The sequence below is a fragment of the Budorcas taxicolor genome, chromosome 3 (genome assembly GCF_023091745.1).
Source record: "Budorcas taxicolor isolate Tak-1 chromosome 3, Takin1.1, whole genome shotgun sequence".
NCBI lineage: Eukaryota > Metazoa > Chordata > Mammalia > Artiodactyla > Bovidae > Budorcas > Budorcas taxicolor.
Window position 1 is genome coordinate 31052715 of NC_068912.1, and position 22406 is coordinate 31075120.

The 22406-nt window shown below is 35.6% G+C and overlaps 1 protein-coding gene across 1 annotated transcript; it reads right to left on the reverse strand.

The window, feature by feature from the left end:
* On the reverse strand, window positions 1-21042 carry CAPZA1 (capping actin protein of muscle Z-line subunit alpha 1). Its single transcript, XM_052638030.1, has 11 exons — window positions 20929-21042; window positions 20586-20591; window positions 20056-20119; window positions 17549-17600; window positions 16292-16355; window positions 11151-11357; window positions 7870-7949; window positions 7210-7288; window positions 4403-4474; window positions 2521-2583; window positions 1-1593 (listed from the first exon to the last, which is right to left on the reverse strand). Exons 1-11 carry the CDS (start codon window positions 21040-21042, stop codon window positions 1453-1455), a joined length of 942 nt encoding a protein of 313 aa, XP_052493990.1. The 3' UTR covers window positions 1-1452.
* Window positions 21043-22406: the final 1364 nt, after the last annotated feature.

Consider the following 22406-nt stretch of genomic DNA (forward strand, 5'->3'; position numbering starts at 1 on the left):
CTATTGGACTACCTGATACAGAGGATAGTGTAGTATGGATGGACAGTATGAATGACAAGTAATACAAATATATTTTATTTGAAATAAACAAAAATGCTTACACAAATCAACAGGTCACTTAAAAATAAACTCTTGCTTGACTGTATTACTCAGCAAAAACAAAGCCAAAACACAAACACCCTTCTTTTTTGACGTGTGTTTGGAGGAAGACACTACTCGGTTTTTAAAAAACTGACCTTCCCTTAAGGCCTGGTCATAGAAGTGTAAACAATGTAAATGAATCCACCATTACCAGTTGTCATATCATATCTATGTCACCTGTGTATTCTGAGATCACACCTGTACCTGCCAATAAACCTGGGAAGGGTTGCTATATCACAGTTATATTTGAGTTGGCAGGCAGGACTGAGGAAGAGTAATTTGGAATAAGTATTACATCCTATTTAGAACAAATCACTAGTATTCCCTTAAATAACAGGTTACAATAGAAAGATACTGCCTGAAACTTATCCTTTTCACTTTGGTTCATTTTTAGTTTTTTGTTTGTGATTAACATAGTTGTTTGATTCATTCACTTATAGAACAATCCTGCCACAAAGTATTAAAGCACAAGATACCTATTATTCCTTCAACATCTGCATTTCTTCAAGTTTTATACTCTACTATACCCCTAGTATGTCAGCAGTTTTCGAATATTAAAAAAACAGTAATAAAAATGGATAACACTCTTCTAAAAATGCACGTCTATAACTATAATGGTACTAGGTGGGAAGGAGACAATGAGGGAAAGGGAAAAAGCAAACATGTTGATGTAGGGAATGTGGTTCAAGTCTTTGGATTTAAAAACAACTTCCCCAGAGAAGTTGGCTATGATGGAATTTCCAGAAAACTTCCTTGGCCTCCAAAATGAACCCGAAAAGCCCCAATCCAAACATATGAAACTACAGTTAAGAGATGTTATAAATGATGATCAAAGCAACTGGAGGGAGAAGGATGAATGTGTCTTCCATTCAGCTACAGTTTGCAGCACAGCCTCTTTAGCTGTTGGTCAATCAGTAAAAACCACTGAACACCAGAAGTACTTTGAAGGATGGGGTGGAAAAGTACTGAATATATTACCTGTCTATGTCAGTAACAGGGCTTCATGGCTAGGAAAATTTTCTAAACAGTAAAATGACTCCAGGGTAGATATCTCTCTCCATCATTAAATGTGGCAGAATTAAAAAAAAAAAAATTTAAAAGTAGATATAGTGAAAACAAAATTACAAGGCAGAAAACACAAAAGAATCAAGACAATGCTCTAGGTTCAACAGTATTCCATTAGGCTAGAAAACCTGTTAACTTTTGAAAGCCCTAGCAAAATATCACTCTTGTTTATAAATCACTTATTTATCATATGACCACACGCTGAATCCTTTCTTTCCATGTACTGAAGAATCCTACATTCAGCCTTTAAGCATTCTGCATTTCTTTGCCAATCTTGTAGCTGAGTATCTTGTTCCAGTCGACTTTGGTGCGGGTAACAGGAAGTTGCCGGCGCAAGGCTTTGAATGTGGTGTCTGACATTGTTTGATAGTTTTCACTAATTGCTGTCTGCAATAGATAATTGAAAATAAGTTGAACAGAAACTAGATTTAGTTAAAGGGCATGCTTCAGTCCCCTAAGGACTTACAGGCTGGAAGATTTCTAGTGAGCACCTCTCCAATCTCTGAAGCAGGTTAAGAAGCCCACCTCTATTATTTCTAAAACTAGGGCTATACAGGTAATCCCCTGCTTTTCCAAAGTTTGCTGTATGTCACTTTGCTTCCCTGGTAGCTCAGATGGTAGAGAGGTAGCAAATCTACCTGCAATGAAGGAGACCTGGGTTCAATCCCTGGGTTGGAAAGATCCCCTGGAGAAGGGAATGGCAACCCACTCCAGTATTCTTGCCTGGAGAATTCCATGGACAAAGGAGCCTGGCAGGCTGTAGTCCATGGGGTCGCAGAGTCGGTCACAACTGAGTGACTACCACTTTCACTTTGCTTTTACCAAAGCAAAAAAAAAAAAAGAGTTTAGCATTTGTTTGGCAGTGAGGCTGTTACAGGGACAGGGTGCACCCTGAGCAGTAATAGTGGCCCCACCAAGCTCCTTCCTTGGGAACTACACTCAGCATCTCACCATCAAGCAAGCCAGAGCTGTGAACTGTGTCTGTGAGGATCTGAGGAGTATCTCAATCATTCTGTACATCTGATAGCAAGATGTGTTCTAAGGTAAATGCTTCTCCGCTTTATACCATTTGGCCTTGGAAAGGTTTCATAGGGATGCTCTACTTTGGGGTAATGGGGATTTATCTGCAGTACCTTCCAATGCCAAAACCTTGACTGTAAGCAGAATGTAAAGTTGCAAGGTCTGCAAAGTCTTCATAATTAGTATCACTGAATAATTATGTATATTTATGTTCAAAGGATAGAGAAGTATAACAAAATGTGTTAAAAGCAAAATCTATATAGATCTATAAAAAACAGTTTCAAGTTATCTTACCTGATACTCATTTTCTGCATGCTCTATGATTTTAATAAATTCCTTGGCAGTCTGGGCTTCATTCTAATGGAGGGAATAATAAGAATTTTAAAAAATCTTAAGCAGTGAATAAAATTCAATAAGTAGTGAATAAAAAAGATACTAAAGAGTAAGTCCATCTTAACTAACATTTGTATAACAAGCTAGTTTTTCAAGTTTTCCTGTGCACATTATCTTCTTTGATTTTTAAAACAACCCTGTGAAATACATGTTATTATTGCCACCTCCATTTTGCAGACAAGAAAACAGAATTCTTTCAAATAATGACCAAAATTATACAGCCTTTGAATCATAAAGATGGGATCCAAATCTAGGTAGGTCCTCATCAAAACAATCCACATTTCTTTCCAATCTACCACAGTATGCCCAAAAGATAACAGTGTCTTGAAATTTTTATGCCTTGACAATATCTCTGGTTTAATTGATAAAAACAATGACCTCAGACATATCAATTATATCTTCTAAGTTCATAGGCTCCTCTATTTGCTACTTATGATGTTGAGACAACCAATCACATTTCACTTTACATGATTTGGGTACAAAATGAATTTAATCTCACACTTCCTTTCGCAATTTTAAGTGAACAGAATTAGAGAGGGTGAGATTTAATGTCTAGGGCCATGCCCCAAGATTCTTTCAAAAGAGTCAAAACTTTTTATTCATAATAATACTAAGACATAGTTACTTGCCGTTTTTACTTTCAAATGTGTGCATGTAGTTTCATAGAAGCTATGTAATGTGTGACGACTTCATTACTTTTTGAGAGCTAATGTGTGAAGCACATATCCAGCTGTCTTTTATTAGTTAGACATTACACACTTTGTGAAAATGTAAATTAATGATATTCTTTCCACTAACTTTTTTTAACTCAGAAAAATACAGCTGTTTTTCATGAAAGTAAAGTTAAGAAGTAATGGGTTGGTTAATGCTATATTTTGCTTTAGATTTTTTTTGGCCACACCAGGGATCTCAGTTTACCATCAGGGGATTGAACCCAGGCTTCCTGCAGTGGCAGCATGGTGTCTTAACCACTGGAGTACCAGGGAAATCCCTGTTATTTTTAAATTAAAAAATACATATTTTTAATACTCTTCAATTTTAATTTCTACCAAGGTAGGTAGATATAACACACATAAACAAAAGCTCAGTAATTTCTAGGAATATTAAGAAGTACTATAAATGCATGAAAAATTATGTCCCTTCTTTCCAGATATAGTGCACAATACTATTATTGAACATTTCTAAAAATGTTCAGTTTCTCTAATGATATGAATGATAAATCCTATAGGGTTTAATTTGGCAAACTTTCCTTCCTCCTGGTATTTATCAATTGAAGATATTACTGTCCTTGAGCAAATCTCACGAGAGAGAAAGAAAAAGCAGCATGAATTCTCTAAAGCCATTATCACTATTCTCAGTCAAAGTCTGTGAACTATCATCAACTAACCAACAAAACTGGTTGGTTATATACTAACAATTATAAGCTGACAAAAATAAGGACCTAATGAATAGCACAGGGAATTGTATTCAATATCTTTTAATAATCTATAGTGGAAAAGAATCTAAAAAATATAAGTAGGTGTGTATATATATATGTGTGTGTGTATATATATGAATAACTTTGCTATATACTTGAACACAACATTGTAAATCAACTATACTCAGTAAAAATTGAAAACAATAAAATAAGGTCTTTTATAAAGTTCTTAAAAAAAACAAGCTGCCAAAATCAAAGCAATGAAAACAACCTACATTTCTAGTGGCAGAATCAGTACTCAGGATCAAAAGATCTAAAACAGAAACTAGACACAAGTGAGACATATATTAAATATTCCACACTCACCGAAACAGTTACTGAATCCTGTACATCTTTATGACTAACCAACTGAACATTGCCATCTTCATAATAGTGAACCTGTGCGAGAAAGTTAAGAAATGTAAGTGCTTAGAGCACATAGAAACTTACTGCTTAGAGCACAAATCCATGCCTTCAGTCACCCTCAATCTCACCAACTCTGAGCAAACAATTAATATGGCCAATGGTAATTTACAATGGTGCTTAAAATTCACAAACACTTAAATTTAAGAATTCTCTTTACTTAGCAGGAAAAACTAATTATTAGTTAATAAACATTTACTATGTGCTTATTGCATTCCAGACACTGTGCTTGGCATTGTGAATAGAAAGATCATAAATAAGATTACGCTCTGAAAAGTATTAAAGTCATTTAACATTAGTTTTTCTGTGTGAAAACCAAGAAATTTTAATGGGTCCTAATCTTTTACACATCTCTCCATATATAACATCATCAGTTTTGATTAAGCAGATCTGACCAGGTACAGGAAACCGAGGATTAAAGACAGGATTGAAAAACAAATATTCTATTGGTAAATCAGGCTACAAAAATAAGTAAGACAAAAGCAGTCCTGAACCTACTGTATAGCACAGCAAACTCTGCTCAGTGTTATGTGGCAGCCTGGATGGAAGGGAAGTTAGGGGGGAATATATACATGTATATGTATGGCTGAGTCCCTTCAGTTGTACACCTGAAACTATCACAACACTGTTAATCAGCTATACTCCAATATAAAATTAAAAGCTTTTTTTTTTTTTTTAAGGCAGTCCTGAGGATGTAAGGCAAAGTGGATACTACAATTATGATAACAATTAGCAAAAAAGAGGGTTATCCAAGAGACAAACTAACAATTCAACTAGATGTATGGCTTGGGAAGTTTTAGCAATTTACAAGACAGGTTCAGTCACAGTCACCAAAATTAACAAAACCTTTTCTAGGTTTCATCTGCTAATAAAAATGTCAACATGACTATCATCAACTTAAATCCTTAGAAACTGTCTTCCCGGAGCTATTCTTTTGCTTATAGAATAACCAAGGGTTAAATATCCTAATGACATGTCCAAATAACTCTCACTCTGATTTTTAAAAGACATAAATGAAGTAATAAGCCTTTCCTCAAAGTGTGATCAGAGAGCTCATGGTTAAAAGGTATAGATGAAGTCCTGGAGTGCCCCGGTGGTCCAGTGGTTAAGACTCTATGCTCCTAGTACAGGCGGCATGGGTTTGATCCCTGGTCAGAGAACTAAGTCCCACCTGTGGCACGGTGTGGCCAAAAAATAAATACAATAAAATGCACAGACTCATTCATTAGAGAAAAAGAAAAGCTTAAATCAGGTCTGGGTACTGGGTCCTACTGTAAAAGTTTTATCAGAAACTTTTGTGATGTGTGCTCTTAGTTTACAGGTTTGCCTTGGCAAAACTGAAACACAAGTAATTTATTTGCTTCTAGAAGGAAAATAAATTTCCTTGTATAAATTTATAGTAAGCTGCCAGGTTAATAATGCTGATGCCATACTTACAAGAAGTCTAGAGCATAGACACAGTCAACAGATATAGAACAATGTATTATCTTAGGTTGGGTTCCCCAGCAGCAGACCCCAGGATAAAGATCTGAGAGTTAATAGTTTATTTCGGGTAGTCTCAGGAAGCACTAGTAAGGACTGAGGAAGTGAGATACAGAAGCCAAGGAAGTATCAGGTGCACTAATGAGCACATCACAGCTGCCAAGCACTGGATTTTGGAAGACTATGCAGAACATGCTTTAGAGCTGTCCCACCTGAGGGGTGAAGAAGCTGGCATATTTCCCGACAACTTTTGAATGGCACTAAGGGCTGTGCCAGAGCTGCATAACACTTCCAGCTTGCCTTAGCTGAGTCGGACATGCTCCTGCAGTTAGGAAAATCTCCCAAGAAGAGAGGTGCAGCTACTTGTAGCAGGAAGTAATAGGTATGTACGAAAAAAGTGGTTATAGATTACATCTACCATGTATGTTTTGATTAAATTATACCATTAAAAAAGGCAACTCCTGCTAACTGTTATTAAAGCAAGAGTTGTAATACAGCTAAATTAGGTATTGACTTTCTTAGTTATCAGTAACTGTTTAATCTGACTTTAGAGTTAGTTAGGCTCAAGAATTAAATCACCATGAATTCTGAAAGTCAAATTTTTTAGGATCAGAAGACTTCAATCTAGCTAGGTATCAAATGAGGTAATAAGCTCCTTCTTCACCTGGGGGCATGTCCCGACACCAGCATTAGAACTCTACTCTGCTTGGTTAATCACACTTGGCCATTCTCTCTATTCCTGTTTTATTTATTTGGTTGAAAACCTATAGTAACTATAAATGTAAATAAATAAATAAAACAAGTCCATTTATGAAGCTTTCTTCAGAGCTAAGAGTTAGCAAATATATGCAGACATTTAGAGCTACATAAAAGACTCTTAAGTAAGTTACAGTAGCTGCTATATAGTCATTTCTTAATAACTAGTTATTTTCTTCTTTTCTAGAACTGCTATTTGATAATTCTTGGGAAGATCTTAGGTTACTTTTGAAAGACAAAAATAACAAGCAAGCAGTATATGTCACATGACTGTCCTTTATCAAGCCAGAAGAGCTCTGTTTAACTACAGCACTTCCCCGGGAAGGAGACCTCCGTTTCTATTTACCATCGAGCTCCCTTTGCATCTACAGATAGTTGTTCCTGATTTTTAATGTCAAAGCAAATATCAACTTCCACGTTTGTTTTAAAGATGTCATGTTTTAACATGGCCTATTAACATATTTGGATCTCACCTGAATCTTAAGTACTCCAACCACCTGGGCTGTAGGTGGTGTGATGGTGAACTTCCATTCTGATCTCCAGCGACCATTCCTATGGAAACACACACACAACCGTAGAATTAGCAGTAAGAAAGAGGTGGTCTGACACTGAGGCAGAGAATTTGGGAAAGAAGAAAAACAGAAACAAGTCATTTCCAGTTTGATAAATCTAAGGCTCTATCCACTCAAATGTTAAGTTTTGTATCCAAGTGGCCTAATCATAAGCTTTCCCTAAGTTATCTGACTTTCACTTTTCGTTCTTTTTATCTTGGGAGTAGAAAACCATGCCTATTCTGCTCATGGGAATCTTTTCCACAAACACATGGATAGGCCACTGAGTTATGCAATAACTCAAATATTAAACAAACCCAAGTAAAAGTCAGACTTTCCACAGGCTACTTTATTAATCAGTTATTTTCACTCAATGTAACAGCAATATTTAAAAGATAAATTATAAAATCTTAGAATTAAAAGAAATCTAAATGATCACATCCAAATGCCTCACTCTGCGGTAGGGAACAAATAACTTATTCTAATCTAGTTAGATTATAAAACCAAGTCTCATCTGCTGGTTTGGTTTCCTTTCTATATAAACATATAGATTAAAAAAGAAGAGAATATCTACTTTCTTACCAGAAGTTTTTAGGCTGAAACTGGTGGCTTTCAATACATGCAATAATGGTCTGTTGCCCATCTATAGTTTTAGCATAAACCTATTGTTAAAAAAAAAAGTTAGATTCTTGAAAACATATTTAAGCAACAAATACTATACAAAAGCAATGAGCTTACATACTCACAAGAATTCATGGAATAGGAACACAAACCACATGTTAAGGTCTAGGGCAGACAGTGATACAATGAATACAGAAGGAAATACTACTCCTAGTTTAGGATACAAGAGAGGTGCCAGTTAGAATGGGCCTTACAAGACAGATGAGATTATGATAAGGAGAGATGGAGAATAAAGATGAATAAGCAGTTCAGGGAGGAAACAGAGGGCTGATCCATGAATGACTAAATGGTAACTGGTTCCATCAGGTCAGAGGATGTGTATGAGGTGGAAATGTGGGAGATAATACAGGATTAGACTTAAGTCATGTGGTAGTAGATGTAAGGTAAGAAGACTGGACTTTATTCTACATGCAGTGGACAGAAACCAAAACAACATGACCAGAACTGTTATTTTGGGAGAATAATCAATACTGGCAAACAGGGTAAAATCTGAGAAAAGTTCAAAGTTAGGCGGCCACAGAATTAATTTAGGCATTAAATTAGGGTCCTATCAATGAATATAAGGATGCACAAGTCAAAATTCTGGCAATATATTGCAAATCAAGGGCAAGAGAAAGGGAAGTACCAAACTATTTGTATGCTTGGATGCCTAGAGAAAGACTGGTGTCATTAACAGATTGGAAAGTTCAGATGGAGATGTCCAGCTAGGAGTTGGAAACACCAACTGTTCCTTAGTGTAGGAGAAATGAACAAAAATGTGATCACCAAGGAAAAGAAACAATAAAAGCCTTTTTTACAGTTCACAAAACATTTTTATATTTATCTTCCTTTTGCTCTAATAAATATAGTGGAACACACTGTTATGTTTAGATGATAAAATTGAAGTTCGTAGAGCTTCTTGCCCAAGGTCATTCAGAAAGTGGCTAAGGTAGAACCCAAATTCACAGGCTGTCTGACACCAAATTCTACAACCTCCCCTACATTAAATAAACTATAAGTTTTTGAGAAAGAGAAACACAGTGATGGGGAACGTCTATATTTACAAACCTAAGGGGGAGGACAAGAAATAAGTAGAGACAGAATAAGAATAACTATAGGGAGACTTCCCTGGTGGACCACTGGCTAAGACTTCTGCTCCCAATACAGGGGGCCTGGGTCCAATCCTTTGTCAGGGAACCAGATTCCACATGCCGCAACTGAAGATCCTGCGTACCACAACTAGGACCCAGTGTAGCCAAAAAATAAACAAACAGAAACATTTTTAAAAAAGGAGAAATTAGAAGGTACTGACATAGCAGTCTAAGGAAAGATAATTTCTAGAAGTAGCTGACTGGCCTCAGTGTGAAATGCCAAACAAAGTCAAGGACCAAGAAAAGGACACTGGGTCAGGTAATTCAGGAACCATTAGGCCACCTCGGACAGCAGTTTCTGTAGAGTAGGGACTGCAGTCAAAATTCATAAAGTCAGGAAGTGGCTAAGTAATGAGGATGGCACTAGTCGGAGCAGAATGCTCCCTGGTTTGCTTGTACAGCAGAGAGGGAGAGAGATGAGGGAAGGGAGAGATAGAAGAAAGGGAGGAAGGGGAAAGTGGAAAGAGAAGGAAGAGAAGTAACTTGCAGGAATTACTATTTTGACTAAAGAAATGTCCTCCCTCCCACCCTACTTAAGCACAGGAGAAATAAAAATATTTCTAGGTAAAGAGAACTATTTATCAGAAGAGAAAATGAAGTTACAATTAGACATCTTGAAGTAGACAGGACTGTATGAAATCAAGAACACGGATCCTTCTTCCTCAGATGGAAGTACATGAAAGAAAGATTTCTGAATGTGGAAAAGAAGAGAAATAGAAAGATTTCACGTAATTCTTAATCCTTTTAAAATGTGAGGGAGGAGATGCCTGTCTAAGGACAACAGGAGAGTTTTGGAACACAGTACCACTGATCCTTGAACAATATGGGTTTGAACTACTATTTTATTCAACAGTAAATACTACAGTGTTACATAATCCACCATTGGTTGAATCTGTGGTGGGATGAAGAACTGTGGATACAAAAGGACCTTGGACATGGAAGGCCTCCTATAAATTATACTCAAATTTTCAACTGCACAATAGGTTGGTTATCCCAACCACTGCACTGTTCAAGGGTCAACTGCATACAGAAAAATACCAAGGACTATCGAGATAAAATTAAGAATTTCTAAGCAGAACAGCTGAGGATATAAAACAGTAGACACTGTTAGAATACTTTCTGTAGCTCATTTTTTAGCTAAGAGAAGTGAGAAAAGGACATGGTGGGGTTAACTCAGTGTGGAAGCTCTCCAAGTTAAGAAATGAGTAGTGAAAAATTTTGAATAGGTAACAAATGATAAGTTGAAAGTATATTAAGAATGAAAATCCAATTTTCTAAAAAAGTGTGTGTGTCATGTCTCTCCTTGCCATACTAGGTTCCAAAATTGAGTTCTGTGCTTATCTATCATAATGTGTTTTTTCTATTTTTTAAAAACAAAAAAATAAGAAAAACAATCATAATGATAACCAGCATTTATGTACAGCATTATGCATTAATAATCTAACCAACATTTTTCTTAAAAATGTCAAAATTTTACAAAGGAAAAATTGTCAGAACAAAATTTATCTTTTTTTCCCCACCAAAAGATATTAAAAGAAAGTTAAAATTACCTTTAATTTCTAAAGAGCTGTTTGGTTCAAATAGTTTTGACTATCCAATTAAATCACTTATGTAGAAGTAGCTTTGTAAAAAGTTCTTTTTGATGAGTGTAAGGCTATTTCTTAAATAAGACAGATGTGAAATAGGATTCACTGACATTTAAAATGTTTATGCACTAGGGAACTCCCTGGTGGTCCAGTGGTTAGGACCTGGTGCTTTCACTGGCATGGTCTGGGTTCAATCCCTGGTGGGAGAACTAAGATCTTGCAAGTATTGTGGCATGGCCAAAAAAATTAAAAATAAATAAATAAATAAATTTTTATGCACTAGGATTTTAAGAAAGAATTTTCCATATAAAATGTCCTATTTATACTCCTTTCAAAAATAATTTAGGGAATAAAATGCAGAAGAGACTGTAACTAAGAAGAGATGTCTGTGGCTGGCCAAAGCCTCCAAATGATAAGGTAAACATAAGAAATAAAATTCTAATAATGAAGCAGGCAGATACTTAACAGTACAGAAGCCGTTGGAATAATGATCTTTCACATAGGCCCTTAAAGCACTGTCACAGGATTCTCTCCAAGACTTCAGACCTCCGTCTACTTCTTCTGGCTGGGGGTCACTTGCTTCTTTCCGTAAGTGATCAAACTTAAAGGAAATTTTGTTTCTTGGATCTAAAAATCTGCTATTACCCAGGTCACCATGTTCTGTAATTAAGACCTTCCAAAGAATAATTACAAAGTTAAGTAACTGTAAAAAAAAGACAGTTCTTGTCACACTTTACAAAACAAACAAAAATTCTAGAGGCGATTAACTCTTCGTTTAGTCAGATTGCTCTTTCATAAATTTTTCAATCAACCTGTATTTTTATTTTTATAAAAATATGATCTTTAGGGTAAGTCAACTCTAAACTGACATTTCCCCCATCCTAACCATATCCTTCACATTTTGGTTTCTATAATATACAATCTATACAATTAATATACAACCTATGCATACACACAACTAATAATAACTTAAAAGTACACTTCTGCATTTGTTTTTCACGTATTTCATGAATTTCTTCCAGTCATTACACTTAGCATTTAAAATAGGTAATACAATCAATCATATGATTCAAAAGTGAAAAAAAAAAAATATAAAGTGAAATCTTTTTCTCACCTCTATCTACCATTCACCAAATTCCCAACATATTCCCCCTTCCCCACAAAGGTAACTGATTTTATTAATTTAGAGCAAGAGTTCTTTGGCAAGCTATGTATGAGGTGCCATTTGTTTTTGTAAATAAAGTTTGTTGAATACAGCCCGGCTTGTTTTTTTTTTTGTATTGTCTATGGCTGCTTTCCTGCCGCAATAGCAGTGCTGAGTAGTCTAGCCTGACTCTTTCCTGCAAGGCTGAAGTATTTACTCTCTGACCCTTTACAGAAAAAATTTGCCAATTTCTGATTTAGATGATTCTCTCGGTGTTTTATTTTTAAATGAATACAAGTGTATGCTAATTCTCTACCCCTTTCTTTTAAACAAAACTAGAATACTATACTGTACTTTCTCTTTTTAAATTTGATGTATCTAGGCAATCTTTCCATATTAGTGCTTATGGAACTTCCTTGTTTTTTGTTACAGCTATGTATGATTCCATTGTATAGATATACAAAAATGTATTCAACTAGTCTCCTATTAATGGATAGCTTGGGTAGTTTCTAATCTTTTGCTGTTATGAACAATACTGCAACAAATGTCCTTTTATGTACAAGTTATGTACATGTGCCAAGCAAACCTGTGCTATAAATTCCCTGAAACAGGACAACTGGGTCAAGGGTAAACACATTCATAATTTTGATAGAGACTGACAAACTGTCCTCTATCACAGAATGTTGTACCAAGTTACAAGCTCATCATCAGTAGAAATCTTAACCTGCATTTCTTTTCCCCTTAAAAAAGAGGTCTTTTGTACTTCCACTTTAGTGAACTATTTGTACCTAACCTTTGTCTACTTTTCTACCGAGTCTTTGTCTTTTTCTAGTTGAACTACAGGGAGATTATCCTTTTGCCTGGGTTTTGAATTCCACATATTTCCCCCTAACTTGTCTTCTGACACAGTTACTATTTAAAATAAAGTCTCTTTAAAAAAAGAAAATTATTTGAAAATAATTCCTACTCTTGAGATTTCTATCCTTATCACCAACCTATCTTTAAAAAACCTTGTTTATAATAGTAGGAACCATACATAAGACAACTTCCTTAGTCTTACCTTCATAAAGCTTTCTCATTACAATTTTACAACTTTTGTAACTCAAAGGCAAACACATTCACATTAAAATTTTAATTTGTACTTCCTTAATTACTATTAGTAGATGATTTAACACTTTTAAAGTTTGCTTTGTATTTTCCAGTGGAGTTAAGCTGGTTCACATTTGTTGCTCATTTATCTACTGAACTCTTGACATCATCCTAGGGTACTTGAATAACCTTTTTATTAATGTTTAAGGTATGTATTTTCTCCCTTAAAAAATTTATTTTTAAAACCTTTTTATTTTGTAGAAGTAAAAAATACTTTCTAACTTTTAAAATATTTCATCATTATTCAAGTTATGAATCTCTTGTCATTTCCTACTAAATTTTTATGTTTAAAAATTAGTTAACCTTTAGGATTCCCTAGTGGAGAAGGCAATGGCACCCCACTACAGTATTCTTGCCTGGAAAATCCCATGGATGGAGGAGCCTGGTAGGCTGCAGTCCACGGGGTCGCCAAAAGTCGGACATGACTGACCAACTTCACTTTCACTTTTCACTTTCATTCATTGGAGAAGGAAATGGCAACCCACTCCAGTGTTCTTGCCTGGAGAATCCCAGGGACGGGGGAGCCTGATGGGCTGCCGTCTATGGGGTCGCACAGAGTCGGACATGACTGAAGCGACTTTGCAGCAGCAGTGGTCTAGTGGTTGAGAATCCACCTTGTAATGCAGGGGACACTGGTTCGATCCCTGGTCCAGGAAGGTCCCACATGCCTCAGGGCAACTAAGCCTGTGTGCCACAACTACTGAAGCCCAAGTGCCTAGAGCCTGTGCTCCAAAACAAGAGAAGCCACCACAAGAAGCCTGCACACTGCAACTAGACAGAAGCCCCCACTTTCCACAACTAGAGAAAGCCCTGGCACAGCAATGACGACCAATCACAGCCAAAAATAAATAAATAAATAATTTTAAAAAATTAGTTAACCTTTAAACTACATTTGGAATTAATCTAGGTATATAGTTGGCTTTGGAAATCAAACTTAAGGTTAACCTTATACATTTAATCAATTATTTCCTTTTCTGTTTTATAGTACCTAGATTAAGGCTCTACTATCATTTCTTTATGTCTTTATGTTTGCTGGCATTAATCTACCTTCGCTGTTGTTCTTGATCAGAACAATCCTGTATGGTCTATAACAATTTTCATAGGAATTGTATGGAATCTATTTGAAAAAGCTTCCCATATTATTTTTCTTATTCAGATAAACTTTTTATATTTTTTCTGAAATGTGGCATTTAAGTCTATTTAATTTTCCATTTATTTCTCTGATTAAAATGTGTGGGGGTAGGTATATATAAACCGTATGACAGACTCTTGCTAGTTCCTACCCAATATCCATTCATCTCCCTTTTCCTTACTAACAGAATCTTAAAAGGTTTTTCAAGGCCATGTGTCCAACTAAAAAGACAACACTTCTCAAAATGATGAAGTGATATGCATTCTGGCAATAATTTATCAGTGGAAGTTGCTTCTGGAACAGAAAATAGCACCTCTTGCACCTTCCTCCTTCTTCCTTCCTGGAACTTGGATTCAGACAGCAGAGATGGATCAGCTATCTTGAGACCACAATAATGAAAACCATACATAAGGATGGCACAATAGAGAGCTAGAAGCAACTTGGGTCTCCGAAGATATGGAGCCGCCGTGTGTGCCTGCATGCATGCTAAGTTGCTTCAGTCATGTCCAACTCTGTGTGGCCATATGGACTCTAGCCCACCCGGCTCTTCTGTCCATAGGATTCTCCAGGCAAGAATACTGGAGTGGGTTGCCATGCCCTCCTTCAGGAGGGAGCTGCCATAACATCTCTAAATATTACCTCTGGTCTTCTTATGTGACAAAAAATCTCTATTACGTTAACCCACTGCAGCTGATTTCCTATTATATGCAGTGATGGCATCTACTTTATTAACTCAAATGTCTTTCCACATTTTCCTTTTATGTCTAGGTAATGTGTTGTTGTGGCTAAGAATGTGATCTCTTTTTGACTACATTTTTAAGCTGGCTACCACATGTATATGGGACTGTTCTTATATCATGTATCTGCAAACAGACCTTATTTATTATTTCAATAATCCTGCCGTTATTAGTAAAGTATACAATATCAACTATAAGAAATATTTATCATTTATTTTTCTTGTCTTTTCTTGTCTTTATACTTGTAAAGTATAAAGTAAATACTTGTAAAGTAAAAAAACTTGTAAACTTGTAAAGTTGTAAAGTATACTTGTAAAGTAAAAAAACCAGTATTTTCTTGTCTTTTATACTTATAATTAATCTATCTTCATTGAAAAAGATAAGCACAAATATAAACCAAAACAAATAAAAAACAACAAAACAAATTATAGTAATCCTGTGATCCCAACATAGAGAGTTAACATTTTGGTATGTATTTTCCCACATTTCAATTTCTATGCACATCTATATAATACTTTATTTCTTTTCTTTCTTATTACTTTTATTTCTGAGTCTTAAGATGTATACATTCCCCTCATGATTTAACATTTCATAAAATGGGATGTATCTTATAGTGACAGCATCTTAAAACTGTCAATTTAATTGACAGTATTTTCACTTTCTTAATGGCACATAAAGTAAAATGTACCTTTCACAAAATTTAAGATGCAAATTCTAATACAATTGTTCATTTAAATATTTATTTAAAAAATAAACTAGCACAACACTACCTGCTGCTTCATGTTTTAACTTAATATATCATAAACATATTTCCAGTTCAGTATTTCTATCAGTTTTTGATGGTTACACAGGATTTTGGCCTACAGATATTTAACTTAATATTGGACATTTAGACTGCTCCCAATTTTTCACTATCATAAACCTTGCTTCAAATAATCTTTTTTACACATTTATATACTTATTTCCTAAGATAAATTCTTTGGACTTGTGGGTTCAAAGGGGATTCAGACTGTGAAAAGGCATCTGTCATTTGATGCCATACTACCTTTGAAGTGTACATTAATGAATCTGAAAAGCCCTGCCATGTAATGTTAATAACTGTGGGAAAAAAGGGGAATATGTCTTTACTTTGTTCCTGTATCTGAACAGGAATCCTTGTTTTCCTATTAAATATAATGTCTTCTGTTATTCTTACCAAGGAGAATTAGGGACAGCTGGAAAGCTTATGTAAAACTTAATTCCTTTTACTTGCATTGTTCTTTTGTTAAGGACAATTCTCTCTTCAAATAAACTCCTATTTTCAGAGGGAGGAAGAATTTCCTAATATGTAGAATATCTACAAAAGCTAAGACATGAGTTTACTCAGCATCTTATCTTCAGACATCTGTTTTACAGTATTTCTACTACCTTCCCGGCACAGTCTATCTAACAGAAATAATTGTTACCTGATCTTCATATCCTTCTATCTTCACAGGCGTGAACTGATCCATGTTATACTGGGCAAACGCACTGTTTTGGTTTTTTTAAAAGGAACAAGAGGGAGAGAAACCAATTATACATAAGTGAATATAAAAGGTAGTTCAGGGAATTCCCTGGCAGTCCAGTGGTTAGGACTCCATGCTTCCCCTGCAGGGGACATGGGTTCGATCCCCAGTTGGGGAACTACAATCCTGCATGCCATGTGGCACAGCGGGGGTGGGTGGGGGATGAGGGGAAGGTAGTTCACAGAACAGTGAAAGAGAATATGTAACTGGGCTATCATTCATTATGGAAATTATAGTGATTCTGTGCAAATTTTAGGTTTGCAGAATCTGGTCCCAAAATGAATTAAAAAAAAAAAAAAAAAAAACATTATTGGACCGAGCAGAAGATTATTTCCCAAGCAGCAGTTCTTAAAATATTTTCTACAGCTAAAATCTAAACCAATTATATATCACACCAAATGCCTTTATAACAATTATTTGTTGCTCTGCATCAAAAAAACACTTGTTCCATCTCCCCACCCCACCTCTGCTCAGTCATTATCCAACTCTGGTTTCTTCTTTACAAAGGAATTGTGGGCCAGGTGGATAGACAGTAACTGAAAGAGCACTTTGTACTGAGGAGTAAAGCAGAGTAGTGATAAAGCCAGAGAACAGGAGGCCCTAAAAGCTAGACAGTGTTTAAGATTTAAGAGACAAGAAAATCAACCCACCAACCACCAATTTAATGTTTTTGAGGACAAGGACAAAATGAAAATGATATTCTAAATCAATGATTGGATAGAATAATCATGTAATTATTCTTTGGTTAACTCTATTAAGGTACTTTCTCAGCATCTGCTATTCTTGGCAATGTGAGAAACATCATCACTTAGTACCAGCCTAATCTTTCTACAACTGGCAGTTATAAAAAAAATTCAGCATGAACAAAAAGAACTACAGAAGAAAATGTAATAGCTAACATTAAATTCTGTTGAGCAGAGAAAAAATATCTGAGCAAAAATCAAAATAAGACCAAACATAATAAACTTTAAAGAAATAATGTTTGGAGGGAACATGTTTTCTCCAAGGGGGAGAAAAACAACTAAAAAAAAAAAAACCAAAATAAAACAATTGCTTTATTTTGAAGTATTTTAAACTGTTTTCAGGGTACTAGTTTATTATCAACATAGTTTACCCAATATTACAATAACAAGTAAGTGGATTTAGAAAGATACATACTGTGCCGCCCCTTCCCTGAGGAGATTATCATTATTAAGTAGTAGCCGGACATCTGAGGAGGAAAACAATGTTAAAGATGTTAAAATTCAAATGTTCAATAGAAGGCAAACTTGAGAAATTTTAGCAGATTTCTAGAAAATCAGGCTTTGCAAGATTAGTTATGGATACCCCCTGGTGGCTCAGACAGTAAAGCATCTGCCTATAATGCAGGAGACTTGGGTTCGATCCCTGGGTTGGGAAGATCCCCTGGAGAAGGAAATGGCAATCCAGTATTCTTGCTTTGAGAATCCCATGAATGGAGGAGCTTGACTGGCTACTGTCCATGGGGTTGCAGAGAGTCGGACATGACTGAGCGACTTCACTATTTATGTATGTATCACTATACATGTTGAAATTCTAAAAATATACATACACAAACAGATGTTAATAATGTTCACAGCTTTGCATAGATTTGTGATATAATAATCCAACAATAAACTCTCGTGGAGTTTGATTATAGCAAATGAAAAACATGGTTTATAGAAAGTTAAAGTTAGGACTGATAATTTATATCTAAAGAATCCTTTTAAAATAGATTAATTGTAGGCTTTTCTGTAACAGACCAAAAGAGCTGGGCACAATTCAGTCAGTGGCAGCGAAACTGCTGAACATATTTTCCTCGGAGCATCTAATGCAGGGCCTACAATCTTTTCAAAAAGCTCTGTGTCAAGAGTCCAATCACTTCTCCTTTGGAAGAGGAGGGTTCTTGTTACTAAAGAAACTACCAAGAATTAACTCCAAGTGTGTGTGTGTGTGTTTTCAGTTGCTCAGTCACATTCGACTCTTTGCAAAAACATGCACTGTAGTCCGCCAAGAGAGAAGGCTAATTATAAGGCAAAGGCAATTGACTCTTAGAGCTTCTGAAAGAAGGGGCTGGCAGAGGTCAATGTGTAGCATTCCAATAAAAACCAGCTGTCATGTCATAAGTAGCTTGCCAATTCTTAATCTAATGCTTTGGTATCAATTATTCTTATGATATTCCTATAAAGTACATTTGTCAGAAGTAAAACAAAGTACTTGTTTTATAAAGGCCACTAATTTTTAAGTCAAGAATTTATCTGAGCTAATCAGTTAAAGTTCAAGTTGCTGGAGAATTTCTAAAAGCTCTGTTGTTGAAAATTCACACTTGGTCAATATGGAAAGACAGACTAGGCAAAGAAAGGCTGCATTTGTTTTCCTTGTTAGTGCTCAAATATTCAAAACAAGTCATAAAGAAGAAAGTCTTGATTTACTTCTTTTGTGTTATTTTACTCCTTGTAAATAACATTCATATTTCTCTTAGTTGTTTTTCCTCTGCATCATTAATTTTACCAGTGGAGATTATTGATTGTTCCACAATTTGTGGAGCTCTGAGCCAGGTGCAAATGAACATCATACAGTTCCCCTAACTAAGGATGTAACCTTTTAATGTAAAAGTAGAATTTCAAAATAAATGTTTGGCCCTGGGATTTCTTTGGAAGGAATGATGCTAAAGCTGAAACTCCAGTACTTTGGCCACCTCATGCGAAGAGCTGACTCATTGGAAAAGACTCTAATGCTGGGAGGGATTGGGGGCAGGAGAAGGGGACGACCCAGGATGAGATGGCTGGATGGCATCACTGACTCGATGGACGCGAGTCTGAGTGACCTCTGGGAGTTGGTGATGGACAGGGAGGCCTGGCGTGCTGCGATTCGTGGGGTGGCAAAGAGTTGGATACGACTGAGCGACTGAACTGAACTGAAACTGAACCAAGATGCACAAAGATGATGGTTTTACTCAAGGGGAATTTTAAGATGAATCAGTTTACAACTTAAAATGGGATTATGATGATTGACATTAACACAGTTATAATGCCTCATTTACATTTTTTATTCTGTAAGCTGTGTTAAGACAGTAAATAGTATGGAAGGTTGTAAATATACTGGAATAGTGGTTCTCAAATTGGCTGTGACTCAGAATCACCTGAAGGACCTGATAAAGCAGATTACCCATTCCAACCAAGATCTAACTAATCTTAGGATGATGACAACACTGGAATCTGTATATTTAACAAGCTTTCTGGATACAGTCAGTTTGGCCCCAATGGCTCTAAAAACTGTCCTAAACTATGGCACTTCTTGAGTAAAAGCACTGAAGAGATTTAAGCTATGATCTATAATGATAGATATGAAGCTATGAAATTTAATATTGTTTCTACATTGATCAGTACTGAACTACTTTAAATCTTTTTCATGTAAGATAGGTATCCTAATATACTAGGGTCTTAAGAGCATGCTTTTGATGCAGACCTGGGTTTAAATCCCTGCTCTGACACTTACCAGCTGGGTAATAGGGTGATATTGAATAAGTTATTTTAACCTCTTTGAATTCTGATTTCCTTAGCTATAGCTATAATGTTGTAAGGATTAAGAGAGATAGCAAACACTCAATAAGTGCTTGTAAGTGATTAAAGAGGGTCTGAAATAACTAAGTACTAATCTTTACTCACCGTTGAACACTTCATTGAATTCCCCTGGCGGTGCATGAGTGATAAATTTAGCAGCTATGCGTACCTAAAGAGAAATAAAATTTACAGTAAAAGAATTATGAAGAGTAGCATATAAGATGGGAAGGTATTAACAAACAACAAAATTTTTATCACATCCCTTGAAATATAATTTCCTGTTTAAATCCTACTGGTTAGCAGCCTTCAGATTCTCCTTTCATAAGACATCTCAAAGTGTTTATTATCCATACAGATTTTTTCTAATTTGGGGATATACATGCTGCTACTTCTGAATTTTTCTTTTTTAAAAAGCTGAAAAATCAATTTTGGTCAAAATATACTATAGTCACAAAAATAGAAAGCTACAATCCTATTTCATTTATAAACCCTTAAGCAAAACTAAATAAAACATTAGCAAATTGGTTTTATACCAATTTATGTTTATGGTGTTTACCCCAATATAAGGATGATTCAATACTAATAAATCAATATAACTTACAAATTAAAGAAGCAAAACCCCGTGATCATCTTACCTCATGCTGGAAAAAACAAAATTCAATACCCGTTCAAATATCATAATACAACAACACAACTACTAGTTTTTAGTAGGAATAGAACTTACTTTATAAAGGGTTATCTACCAAAATTCTATAGCATACTCAATAATGATGAAACGTAAGCAGTGTCACTAATTTTAAAAGTAAGACAAAGATGATTCTTGTCACCTAAACTATTCAACACTATACTAAACATCCTAAAGAATGCTGTGGAAAATATTTATTCTATTATTCATTTTAAATTTCTCTCCTGCCCACTACTGCCAATCTGTTACTGGGACTCTGATTAGAGATGGATGCTGAAATGTTAGGATCTAACCTGAATATCTAATTTTTTCTCCTGTTTTATCTTTTCCGTCATTTTATGCCTGTGTAGGGAGAATTCCTCAGCTGCATTTTTCACCTCATTAGCATGCTCTTCAGTTGTGTCCATTTTGCTATTCAATTCTATTTTAACTTCCAAGACTTATATTTTGTGTGTGTGCATGCAATAATCTCTTGTGTCTCCTTGAGGATATTAACTATACTTATTTTAAAGTCTTGTTCTATGGACTGTTTCCTAAGAATTTAGATATACTGTTGATTTTTGTACTTCTCTTTCATGGTACTATTGCTTCTCTTTGAATTTATTTTAGTTTGCCTGTTCTGTTTAGCTGCAGTTTATCTCCTTGATTGTACGGGAGGGAAATAGTAGACTTGGTGTTGAGACTGTGTGAGCAGATTTTCTTCTGAGTGAGCACCCTATGGTCATAGGCTACCTGGGGCACTGCCCTGACTCTATACTCCCAAAGCTCATTCTCAATGCTATATTCTGAGGGCTAATGCTATTGTCTGCAGCTTAGCCCAAATGGGAATGAGAAGAGGAGTCATGTGGTCCAGAAAGCTTAGAGAACAATTCCGCAACTAATCCACTCCAAGGTTGTTCTGAGTTCTTCCCTTCTTTCTCCTTAAATTGATGTCCTCCAGAAAAGCCCCTACTTCCACAACAGTTTTCTTCTTCAATGTGTTTTGGGTTTCCTCTGATCTTACTTTTTTTCATGTTTTTGAACCATTTCACCTTTTTTCAAGAACTGCTTAAGGACCTCTCTGGTGGTCTAGTGGTTAAGAATCTGCCTGCCAATGTAGGGGACAAGGGTTCAATCCCTGGTCCTGAAAGATTCCACATGCCAAAGGGCAACTAAGCCTATGCACCACAACTACTGAGCCTGTGCCCTAGAGTCTGTGGTTTGCATTAAGAGAAGCCACTGCAATGTGAAGCCTGCACACTCCAATTGGAGAGTAGCCCCCTACCCTGCTTACTGCAATTAGAGAAATCTCGCTTGCAGCAACAAAGATCCAGCACAGCCAAATAAAATAAACAAAATTTAAAAAATAATACGAATAAAAAATTAACGCTGTATTATTTTTTTAATTGGCAAAAAAAAAAACTTTTGGTCCACTGATGACACACTTACTAACTTAAACTACTACTAATTTATGTCTCTTCCCATTCCCTTTTTTCCCTACATTTTCATTTAAAAAGTTTTGTCATAAAAGGTAAAACCATGTATTTAATCTGGTATATAAATCAACCTCTCATTTCTTAACAAGTAAATGCTGTTTGAGAATCTTAACAAGGAATGTAAGATCCTATATAATAGAAAGAAAACCACTCAACAATCTGGAGTAACATTTAGTGATATCTATATATGTTTAAGTGTGTGTGTAATAATGATGTTAGCAATGAAATAGGACTGACCACAAAGGCTCTCTCATATAATTCTAACACATTATGAGGCTACTAAAAATTCCCTAATA

Excerpts from the sequence above, each read along its gene's own strand:
- CAPZA1 (XM_052638030.1), bottom strand. The coding sequence starts at position 21,042 with ATGGACACAACTGAAGAGCATGCTAATGAGGTGAAAAATGCAGCTGAG. Across the intron at positions 17,601-20,055 it reads ATTCAATGAAGTGTTCAACG|ATGTCCGGCTACTACTTAAT; the intron begins GTGAGTAAAGAT and ends TTTCCTCCTCAG. Across the intron at positions 7,289-7,869 it reads TTTCAGCCTAAAAACTTCTG|GAATGGTCGCTGGAGATCAG; the intron begins GTAAGAAAGTAG and ends GTGTTTCCATAG.